Here is an 11,867-nt window from a genome sequence, read left to right on the forward strand (position 1 = left end):
AGGGCTCACAGGCCTCGCCTGACCCCTCAGCTGCGGCTCCTGTTCCGGCACAGCCCCCCTGTCCCAGCTGGCGTCCCCGTAGGCATCGCCCTGAGGGCGTTCAGACGGGCCCGAGGCCTTGTCCTGCCGCGCCGCGGGCTCGTGTGAGGTCTCGGGGCGGGGCTCTGTGGCGGACCGGGCCCAGCGAGCGTCTCCGGGGGCTGGTTTCGCTCCGTGGAGTCGCGGCAGGGGCAGGCTGGCAGGCACAGCGGCCGCTCCCCGCGGCAGCACTGCCGGATGGCACCTCTCTGCCCCCGCGTCCTCACTGGAGTGAAGCCGAGGGGGAAGGGAGGTGGGGTTACAGCCAGCCCAGGCTTCCCGCCCTGGCCACAATCGAGCAGAATCTCGCAGGGCTGTAGCAGCAGCCGTGCTGGTTATACTTAAGGCTAGCGCCTGTAACGTCTGAAACCAGCTGGTTGCTAGAGGTGGTGTTAACGGTCTTCTGACGCAGTCGCATAAAGACTTCTCTCCCTTCAAAGGTTTTTAGCCAGTTTTTAAGTACCACTTAAAACTTACCATTGACACGATCTTGTCTCTTTATAGCCCTATCTGTGTTTATACCTGCAGATCAAGTAGGAGACAGAGCTGTGGGGGAGGATCCAGGAAAGGGAAGATTGGAGGCCAGCCCTCCCAAGAGAGCTCTTTTGTTACACAAAGTTGTTACCAGGAAATGGCTTCTGCTTTTCGTAAAATTACTTTCCTGACTGTGTACAGGGTCAGAAGGCAGCTGGGGTTTGCAGTGAGTGGGGAGCTGATCCATCTGAAACAAAGCAGTAGGGTAGAGCCCACTGGAAGTATCAACCTGTCTTTTGCGGGTGGTCAGTTTAGGAGAAAGCTGTTTAAGGAAGAAATTATAATTTTTTAAAAAAAGGGGAAAAAAAAGAAAAATCCGTTTCAGTACCCCAGGAATCAAGCGTGGATGGGTTGCTCTGAGAGGGAACCAGGGATGCTGAAGACATTCTGCCCCGGAATGTGAGGCAAGGAAGGCACAGCAGTAGGTCCACGGTAAAAAGAGATTTTCCCTGCCAAGTTCCTGCTTACTGTGCTGTTGAGTGGCTTTAGCTGGCACCAGGAAGGCACTGCTGAATAGGTTGTGCACATTCTGGACCAACAAAAAGAGAAGGCATAAATAGGAAGATATGCAGAAAAGTGTCATCAAAGCCTCCATGGGAAGCCCTAAAAGAGCCAGAAAATGAGCATTACAACACTTACTTTCAGCTCATGTTTGTGGCTCTGCAAAGGAATCGTCTGTCAAGAACAACTGCCTTTCCTGACATTGCTAGGAAATAGTGCAAAGGTGGAGCTGTGTAAACAGAACTTTGATCTTATTTAGTACTGTGTAGAACTATTTAGAACAGACCTGCTGCTTAGTTACAATATACAGAAACCCAGTTGTTTTAACAAATACTGGAACACAAGCCCCCATTCAGGCTTTTATTCACGTGGGTTTAAGTTTCTTGTTATCGGTTATCACTAATCAGTTTTTACCGTGTGCAATAAGTCCTTAAACAGTAGTTGCAGGCAGTTTATACTGTGTCTAAGCTTTACAATAGGCTGAAACGGCTAAAGAATTGCTCTGTATGGTGCAGAATTAATTTCATAATCTCACAAATAACTAGTCTCAGTTCTTTTTCTTTCAGTTGGGCTTTCTGTAAAAGCCAACAATAACAAAAAGCAACCTTTCCCCATCATTTTTTCTAGAAGGAAAAGGGATATGAAACCTTATATCCTTCTTGGAAAAGTTATGACAGACTGGAATGTTATGAAAGCATTAAATAGGTCAACCAGGCAAAGCAATGATATTCACAGACAAGTTTTGTAGAATAAAAGGAATTATTGCTGAAGACAGTATACAGGTAACGTGTAACTTGTTGCTGACTTTGATGGGTTAGCTCAGATGCTGACCCCTCTCTCCTACACTGATAGTCTCAGCTTACCTCTCTTTTGATAATGCTAGCAGGTGTCTATGAAGTGCTTTTCTCAAGTTACCAAACTGGGAACATTTGAGATTCAACATGGACAATAGCATGGCATAGAATTACACTCCAAACCCTAATGCAACCTGAATCGGCAGTTTAATTCCTAAGTATACGTTGTCAAAACTGGAGATCACAAAGGTGTGCGTAGTCATGGATAAATCCAAGTTTAGGAGAATTTATAATCTGGTCAGTTGTAGATTAAAAAGTCTGTTCTGTATCTGCAGCTCTATAAGTGACCACAGTGAAGAGTCATGACAGCAACTGTCAGTGACCTGTTAAAGCATATTAAAAGAAGAAAATTCTTCAAAGTGTTTCTCCCCTCCTCATTCAGCATTATTTTTTCTGTCAGTCAGTTAACTGTTTTCATTCAAACTGCAGAGTCCTAGGATACGATGCCAACTAAATTTGGTATGAAAACAATTTGGACCTAAATGTTACCTGCACGGAGCTGGCATCTTCTTCCAACTCTGCTCCATCAGCTTTCTAGATGTGAAAGAAGAGGTATGCAAAATATACCTACAGAAAACCTGTTTCAAAGTGATCGTGCCGCAAAAGGGTGCCAAAGGCCTGACGGCTCTACAGAAGGAGGTCCTCCCCTAATCAGAGCAGGAGCTCTGACAGCTGCGGTTTGGCAGGAGCTGTTTGATTCCTCTGGAGAGAGGCTCTGCATTGAGAAATGTGTGGGATAACAGTGACACCCCGTGGCCACCTGATAAAATGCAATTTCTGAATTTTCACAGGTTTTCTTTGCTTTCATGCATTTTACCAGACAGAAAGGTAGTAAAGATCAGTTTGTAGCTTTCATTCTTGTTGGTAATTTCCAGTATCTTTTCAATACATTTCCTTTATTGTTATAAAATTTCCTAAACACATAAGCTAAGAAAAAAACTAAAAACAAATGATCAAACAAAACCTTGCATCAAAAACCCCTGAATCTGAGGAGCGCTAAGACTGAGACTCCACTGTTGCTCTGGAACTTGGCAAGTTGTAGAAAGTGCCTTTTCAGGTCCATGATTACATTGTCATTTTAATCACATTTCTTCCTGCGGAACTGGAATGAGGGAAGGCCCCTTAAGGGGAATTGGATTTGTATATTGCAAAGCAGAATTTCCTCCAGACTAATCTGGAGAGATGAGCTTCATCAGCGTACCTCCAAGCTGTAATTTTTACTTCCCATAGCAGTAACAGATAAGATATTACCTATGTTATATATAGTGCAGGTAGGCAGTATGGTTAAGCATCATTAGATAGCCTCTGTAGGACTTCCTCTTGATAGCAAGTGAAGGAATAGTAAAAAAAAACAGTCCTTGCTTCATAGCTTTTACATTCAACAGATGGAGGAGCAGATACTCGGATACATGAGAGGATGGAGTAAAACCGTTTTCTTGGCACACATATTGATATTTTTGTAAGTGTACCCATTTTTTGCTCTTTTTTTAAAATTTTCAACTAGAAACATTAAGAATAATGGAAGAATTGAGAGTGAGGCACTTCAAGATAGTCAGAGCTGTATTTTAACTAATTTCTAAGGTGAAAACAGCACATGTGCAGTATGTAGCATAGATGAATGTATGGCCTAAACTGGGATAGAGACCAACCATAAGAGGAAGAGCTAATGAGTAGGCTCAGAAAAGAGAGTGATGGTGTTAGGATAGGTAAGTGTCGTGGTTTAACCCCAGCCGGCAACTGAGCACCACCCAGCCACTCGCTCACTCCACCCCTGGTGGGATAGGGGAGAGAATCAGAAGAGTAAAAGTGAGAAAACTCGTGGGTTGAGATAAAGACAGTTTAATAGGGAAAGCAAAAGCCGCGCACACAAGCAAAGCAAAGTAAGGAATTAATTCACTACTTCCCATGGGCAGGCAGGTGCTCAGCCATCTCCAGGAAAGCAGGGCTCCATCACGCGTATCCGTTACTTGGGAAGACAAACGCCATCACTCCGAACGTCCCACCCTTCCTTCTTCTTCCCCAACTTATATACTGAGCATGATGTCATATGGTATGCAATATCCCTTTGGTCAGTTTGGATCAACTATGCTGGCTGTGTCCCCTCCCAGCTTCTTCTGCACCTGGCAGAGCATGGGAAGCTGAAAAGTCCTTGACTAGTGCAGCAACAACTAAAACATCCCTGTATTATCAACACTGTTTTCAGCACAAATCCAAAACATAGCCCCATACCAGCCACTATAAAGAAAATTAACTCTATCTCAGCTGAAACCAGGACAGTAAGGAAGCCAAAGAAGCTCAGTTTTTAATTGCCCTGAGGAGACAAAGCTGAGATGTTAGGAGTCAAGGAGGAAGAGATCTGTGAATTTAAGACATAAGAAGAAGGACCTGGAAGGAGAGCTCTAGTGGTATAGACAGAAGAGTACAGAGCATTGCCAATTTACATGGGAGAAACTAAAACAATTTGGGTAGCACTTGAGTAAATGAGTCTACAGAGAGAATCTGCATCCTGGTAAAATTCTAAACAGCTTTGGAAATTATATATTCAGAGATTGGAGTAACAATATTTATGAAAAATATTCTACAGTTGTGTACAAAAGATGTAGTAGTTCAAACAGAAATCAAAGCAAGGTAAGTACTTTTTCTTTCCTCATCAGCTGTTGCAACACCTGCCAGCTAAGGGATGAGGACATGAGGGAAAAAACCTTTGCTCTGTGCCCTATTTCTCCATATCTACCTCATTGTCAGGGCGCAACGAGGGCTCCCAAGGGGGCATCAGGGCGGGACCCTGGCAGCCAGGGAGCAGGCAGGCTGAGGGGCATGCAGGGACAGCCCCAGAGCTGGGCTGCAGGCACCTTCCTGAGAAAGGGGATGGGCTGAGGCCCTCAGGGCCCTGGTATCTTCTCGACAACTTTCTGTTCCAGCTGTATGAGGCATATAGAAATTGAACAACAGGGAAATGCTCACTAAACACCACCAAAAAAAGCATCAAACCTTTCCCAGATATCCTGGAGCACATACCATGTCTTTTCAGGAGTGCTGAGGACAAACAAATCAACACCATGTCGTGGTTGACACAGCTTCAGGCAGCACTGGTCAGTCACGATGAGGAGAACACCGCTCATGGAAGTTCAAATGGAGATTCTATTTGGACCTGTCCTGGGCACTCTTGACATTTCCAGGTATGAGAACCAGCTCATTGTGTCCATTCAACCTGCTGTGAACACTAAGCACAACTGCAGAAGGAACTGAGCTTCCATCGTGCCACTGAACTCATCACAAGCAGGAGGCTGCTGGAGGCCATAGCCACATGTAGGGAAGGTCTTTGACTGAGATTTCCCATCCAGTAGTTTTCAAATCCAGACCTGTGACATGGGGGCAAACTTGTGTGGTTGTTCTGCAAGGCAGAGCTCAGAAGTAAGCACTTCTCAGAGCTTAGCCATGGCCAGTTCAGTGCTCCTGGCTAAACACCTTTGGGCAACAGGTAGGCACCACAAGCTGTATTTTTTCTTTTGCCGCTTGTCCATCCCACTGAGAGCAGGGTGCTCTGAAATGGAAAGCAAACGAACATCCAGCCCCTTTCACGGTATCCGACTGTGTTGAGCAGGGAGCATGACCTCACACGTGTGGGCATGTTTGTATCCTAGTGGCTGCTGTCCTTCACCACAGGGGTTGTGGCAGGCTGGACAGGTGGGGGCTAAGAAGAGACAAGGACCAAGCTTTCTCCTTTGAAAACTGTGACATGGCATCAGTGAGGGCATAGCAGGTGGCTTTTTGTGCTCTCCAGCTAGAGTCATGCACTTCTGGGCAGTTATCTGTGATAAGGCAAGTGCAAAGCCAATAGCATCTCCACGGCCAGTTATGCTACCAAAAAGCATTTTCCTTCCTCAAAGGTTTGTCCCAAGAAGCAGGGGCAAAACAAAGACCACGGGATGAGCTGGGCTGACAGAACAACGTTCTATTTCCAACCCCACCAGGAATGCCCTGGAGGTACCAGCACCTCTCTCAGAGTGCTTGATGAGCACCTGAAGGGTAGGTGCTTAACATTTGCTGTGCATTTTGCTGTGTGAATCTTGTCACTCTGAACTTTTGGGAGTTGGTCAACAACTTTGAGCAATCATATGTTGTCAAGAGACATCACCGCAGGCAGGCTTTTCTAAGGCATGTCAAAGCCTGTGGCTGTATTGTGTAGCTTTCAGAGTACGCTAAGCCAGCTTTCAAGCCTCTGGGACTCTGTCTCAGGAGGAAGCAGCTTGCCTTCAGCCACTGGCTCTCACAGCTACCCATCAACCCTGATGGGACAGGCAGCTTCCCAGCCATGTACCAAGGGAACCAGCATTAGTCTGTTAGCAGGAGAGCACTGGGGAAGAGTGTGAGGTGAGTTTCCCATGGGCATGTCAGAAATCAGGGGCAGAAGAAGAGGAACACACCAGGATACACAAAAGAAAAAGGCCAAATTCCCTAAGCCTGAAACATCACATTTGGCTTTGTGGTGGCTTTAGCTTGGGGTCCTGGCTAGGTCAAATCCAGTGGTCCCCTGCAGCTCTGCAAGGAGCTCTCACACCCCAAACTTGGAAGAAGTCCCCTTCAAGATGAATGCCAGCAGGTAGACAGCTGTGCTCTCCAGGTCAACACACCCACCCATGTCCAGGGCCTCCTTCAGCTCCCAGCAGGCTTTCTCAACAGTTGCTAGTCTGAACATTCCCTCCGTCGGTGGTCCTTCCATATATATAGGGAGGAGATCTTGCAGGAAACACTGTCAGGGCTGGGTGAGTGGCAGCTTTGATGGCTTTCCTCAGAGACACAAGCAAGTCTGGATGGGGAGGTACAGTCTGCCTTCACTGGGCTGGGATCTGCTTGTTGCTCCAAGCAGATACCGTTAGAATGAACACTCACGGTAAGCACCAGCCCTACTCCTCTTATTCCTGGCTCTGCTGAAGGTTGTGTCCCCCAGAGCTGCCTTCCAAAGAGGTGACGTGGGCTGGACCAAACCCCCACCCCATCTCCTTCCACCACTGGGCAGGGATGTGCCCTCTGGGTCATGCCTGTCGGAGGGGCGTGCTGGGGGGAAAGCACCTGTCTCCTGAGCCCCACAGCATCACTGCTGGGGACGCTGCCTGGGGACACTGTGGGGACACCCCCAGGGAGGCTGGTTAGGGCCAGTGAGGCCCCTCAGTGCCCTCAGTTCCCTGACACTCACGTGGATATTGTGAAAATTATTTGGGTGAGATTTGTGAGGTCATTTAGAAATTACCCGTATTATACCCATATTATCCACATATTATCTACAAAGAAATTAATTTTTGGATGAAAAACTATTTATAGTTTTAGTGAAGATAATCTTTTGGTTTCAGTGGCAAGGGGGACTAAGCTTTCACATGCCTCTAATTACCTCTTTGATGCAAAGGTCTAACAGGAGAGACAGAGCAGCAGTGTCTGCGTAATGCCTGTGAGGCCATTGATGGGAAGTGTTTTGCACTAATAAAAGGGAAGGATCAACGTGCAGTTTGCTTGAAAGTTTCTGCCTTGCTTTTTTAGGATACTTCTGGTAGTTTGGTAATGTGTAATAAGGGGCACTGCCTTCTCGAGAAGCATTTCTGATGGACTCAGCCACACCTCTGCTACATGATTAACACTGATTTCCAGTGAATTGGTTAGAATTAGACCTACCTGCTTCAGAGTTCACCCTGTTTTGGTGTATGGCATCACAGCCATGAAGACTATCTTGACAGCCATGCTAAGAGCATTGTGGTCTAACCCTGAGATGACATGGTCTCCCTAGGGAACCATCAACTATCGGCTTGTTCTCCAAAGCCTGTTTCTCGTGTCCTACTGCAGGTCACAGAATCATAGAATCATAGAATGGTTTGGGTTGGAAGGGACCTTTAAAGATCATCTAGTCCAACCCCTTGCTATGGGCAGGGACATCTTTCACTAGATCAGGCTGCTCAAAGCCCCATCCAACCTGACCTAGATCACTTCCAATGATGGGGCATTCACAACTTCTCTGGGCAACCTGTTCCAGTGCCTCACCACCCTCATTGTAAAAAATTTCCTCCTTACGTGCAATCTAAATCTACCCTCTTTCTGTTTAAAGTCTCTTTCTTCCTCCTGTCTATGCCCCATGGAGTGAGGGCAAAATGCTTTAACAGTGAATACAGTGATTGGGATAAAATTCCAGTTACTGGAATATTTAGGGCATGGGGAGGAGGGGAGATTCTCTCCTGTAATACTAGTCCTGATGATTGCTCTTTGTGATGAATATCTAGGAAACGGGAATGCATACCTAACAAACAGCAAACAAATAAATTGACTGAAATTCTATGAAATTATAATTGGAATTAGCGACCACTGGCTTTGCTCCTGTGAATTCGGAGACATGAAACACAAGGCAAGAATATTTGTTCTTTCCTCATCTCTGAATGCATTTTCTGAATTATTTAGCATATGGCCTTTCTGCTCCAGCAATAGACTCACTCAGAGCTCATCTCGTCTGCTTTTACTTTCTTTTCTTTCATTCTTTCTTAAACAGACTTGCAATTGCTCCCATGTATTACTTATTGGAAATACTATGCTTTTATAACATAGCTGTGGGTGGAACAGACTCTGTAGGCACAGTTTGCACCCCATATTTGGAATAAATGGCAGGAAGAAAAATAGGCTGCAGTTCAATACATCGGGTATGAGAATGTAAAAAAAAAAAGAATAGAGAGTTGCCTCTATTTGCCCATGAATTACTCTGTTCTGTGCCATAGAAAACCTGAAAGCAATCTTCAATAAAACTGTACCCATTCTTTATTCTGGCTTTATTTCTTATTTTTATTTATTTTATTTGTTTTTTACAGAAGCAGCCTACTTCTGTAGCATGTTAGACAGTGATGCAATAAAGGCTCCATCACATCATATTTCAAATACTCAGTTATGCATCAGATGTTAGAATCTCCACCCTTGCTTCCTGTATCTAACAGTTTACTTAACAGAAATGTCAGTGCTATGAATGTCTGGTCAGATGAAACAGATGTGTACCACAGCCTCCTATCAAGCCTCAGGGAAGATGAGCAGTAGCAAAGGCAGGGGAAACATGAAAAGATCAAGAGACAATTCACTCGACCCACTGGTACGTCAAAAAATACCAACTACATTGATCTTACAGTACAATGCAATATGGGGAGGAAAGTTTTCCCAAAATAGAGAACAAGCAGATTGAGTCAGACAACAATTTAACTTATTTTTAAAAATGAAGAACTAGGACAAATGGGTAACCCTCGGGCAGCAGGATGCACTGCAGTGTGCAAACAGTTCCCTGAAGGATCGGGATCCGCTACACATCGTAGTTCTCTTCTTTTGTTGTCATCTAGAGAGCTTCCTGCCCTTTTTCCATTTATAGACTGGTTTCAGAAAAGATCACACATGAACATATACTGCATGATTTATCACATCCGTGGTGGTCCATTTATACTGGTAGATTAACTCTGCAACAACTGCTGTAAATAAGCATTAGCTTTTTAATTAACCTAAAACCTGACCATAGCAACACATCTTACATATCCACAAGCTGCCCAAAGCTTGTGGAGGCTCTTGGTGCCAACCAGCTCTGTGGGTTAACTATGGGAGAGACATGTATCACAGAAATATCTTGCAAAACATGGTCTGTAGGACCCCTTGCAATCCTGTGCAGCCTATCTGGGCTGGACTCCCTGATTTGTTTTGTTTCTCATTCATCTTCCTTTTTTTAAAAGATGGAAAACTGACACATCTTGCCCCCAGGGTAAGAAATATGCTTCTGGTTGGCCACCAGTGACCCAGTCACTGACCAGACAGTCCCTTCCAGGTGCTGAACTTCATCACCAGCAATGGTGGCTTGCAACATGGAGGTGTCATGTGGAGACCATCACTGGGGAAACTGCATCTCCCACTGACACGTGGAAGTCCCCCACAGTCCCAGGGAAGCGCAGATGAATCACATTTCCTTCTTCATCCTCAAAGGTGGCTGGAGAGCAGCTCTGCGTTAACGCTGCCATGAGATTTACAGCTGCTTTCAGTTCTGCACTCCTCTGAGCAGCCTTTTAGGAGCAAAACCCAACCGATAAAGAAGGTAAATAGCGGCTTTGCTGGGCCTCTGCTGGCTGCCATCAGCCGCTCTTGCACAAGTGACTCTGGGAGCTGTTTCAGCAGCACATTTTTGCCTCTGGCGTGTAAAGTTCAAGTGGTGCTGTCTTGTTAAACATTTTTCCTTTGTTTTAAGGGATTTTTTTACCCCCTTAGCCGCAGAGGACTGACTTTGCTTCACTTACAAAAGTTAAATGTAGTAAATACCTTGATGTAAATAATTTTATAGATTTTCACCCCAGGGAAGGCATTTTGACTGGTCGTATTTCAATAAGACGTTAAAAAAACATGCTTGTGTGCATTTTTTTAAATTGCTGTCGTTACCGTCTGTGCAACAGGTAGTGAAAGCTGATGCTACGGAGATCAGTTTTGTACTTTCTACCATAAAACTGGCAGAAAAATTGTTAGTTGTCTTGTTGCTCATGTTTAAATCCACACCCTTGAGCTGTGATTCAGCAAATTCCCAGAGTAACTCTGGTCTGAAACCCAGGTTCCTCCTTGTCCTGTCCTGCCGGGGGTGGATTTCCTCTAGAGAAGCCAATGAACAAAAGCTCATTTATTTCTGTATGCGATGAGGAGGAAACTTGCTCCACCATCTCCCCACCTCTTCCTGCAAAATGTTGGCTCTGTTTTGCACCGATCACTTCAGGTCGCAAATGAAAATGGAAGTTAGCGGCAGCGGAGCTGGGATATAGAAATTGTTGTTTCCAACGGCGCTCCCTGGCTCTGCTCCACACCTCATAAATAATAGCTCTCACCTCATTTTAGCTACGAAGAGAAGCAAAAGTAAGCTGCCTGTGTCTTTCTTCAGCAGACCTAAGGTGCTCTCTTGGAGAGGCAGAACTGAGCACTCTGTTATTAACTGACATTATCGACAAAATACGCTTGCTTTCTTTTTTTTGGCTGCATTTTTTTTGCCACGGTTGCAACAGCATCTTGATGGGGAAGCTGATCTCCAAAGGCCAGCGCAAAAGAGATGCTCGAGTTGTCATGCTGGGGCTCGACTTTGCTGGCAAATCCACCCTTCTGTACAAACTGAAGAGCGGCCAGGCTGTGGAGACCTGCCCAACGGTGGGCTTCAACGTGGAGTCTCTACAAACACCCTGTCGCGTATCCTTCACCCTCTGGGATGTCGGCGGACAAGGCAGCCTGCGGGCAAGCTGGCCTGACTACCTGGAGGACACCAACACCCTCGTCTTCGTGCTCGACAGCACAGACACGGCCCGACTGCCTGAAGCAGCAGCGGCGCTGGAGGAAGTGCTGAGCTACCCCAGCATGGATGGCGTCCCCGTCCTCCTCCTGGCCAACAAGCAGGAAGTGCCGGGAGCACTGGCTCCCGCCGAGCTGGGGGAGCGGCTGCGGCGGGGGCGGCTGGCGGGGTGCCGCTGGGTGCTCCGGGGGTGCAGCGCCCACACCGGACAGGGCCTGCAGGAAGCCCTGGCCGACCTGGGAGAGCTGCTGCGGGGTCTGGAGCAGAGCTCCCCGTCCCAAGAGCAGCCCCTCGCAGGGCCGGCAGGGAGAAGGCAAGCCCCAGGGCAAACCTGAACCTCGAGCGGACACTTCCCACTCGTTGCTGCCCGCAGGTTTGCTGCGGAGGATCCCAGCCTCCAGGTGCCTCCTAAAATGAGCAGACCTGCAGCTGGCACATGCCACGCTGAAATACACCCAGCCACTCGCCACCGAAACCCACCAGGAAGACCTCTGAGCAAAACTCCCACCGTGGAGCATTTTTGGCTCCATCTCTTGGACTCTCATCACTGGCAGCAGCTTGTCCCGCAGTCACCAGGCTCTGCT

General features: G+C 46.7%; 1 protein-coding gene across 1 annotated transcript; it reads left to right on the forward strand.

Moving 5' to 3' along the window:
* Nucleotides 1–10,957: 10,957 nt before the first annotated feature.
* ARL11 (ARF like GTPase 11) lies at nucleotides 10,958–11,618 on the forward strand. The gene has a single exon (XM_072856558.1). It carries the CDS (start codon nucleotides 11,013–11,015, stop codon nucleotides 11,616–11,618), a length of 606 nt encoding a protein of 201 aa, XP_072712659.1. The 5' UTR covers nucleotides 10,958–11,012.
* Nucleotides 11,619–11,867: the final 249 nt, after the last annotated feature.

Source organism: Ciconia boyciana, chromosome 1 (assembly GCF_034638445.1).
Source record: "Ciconia boyciana chromosome 1, ASM3463844v1, whole genome shotgun sequence".
NCBI classification, from domain to species: Eukaryota; Metazoa; Chordata; class Aves; order Ciconiiformes; family Ciconiidae; genus Ciconia; species Ciconia boyciana.

What these genes read in the sequence shown, in the direction of transcription:
- ARL11 (XM_072856558.1), top strand. Translation starts at nt 11,013, where the DNA reads ATGGGGAAGCTGATCTCCAAAGGCCAGCGCAAAAGAGATGCTCGAGTT.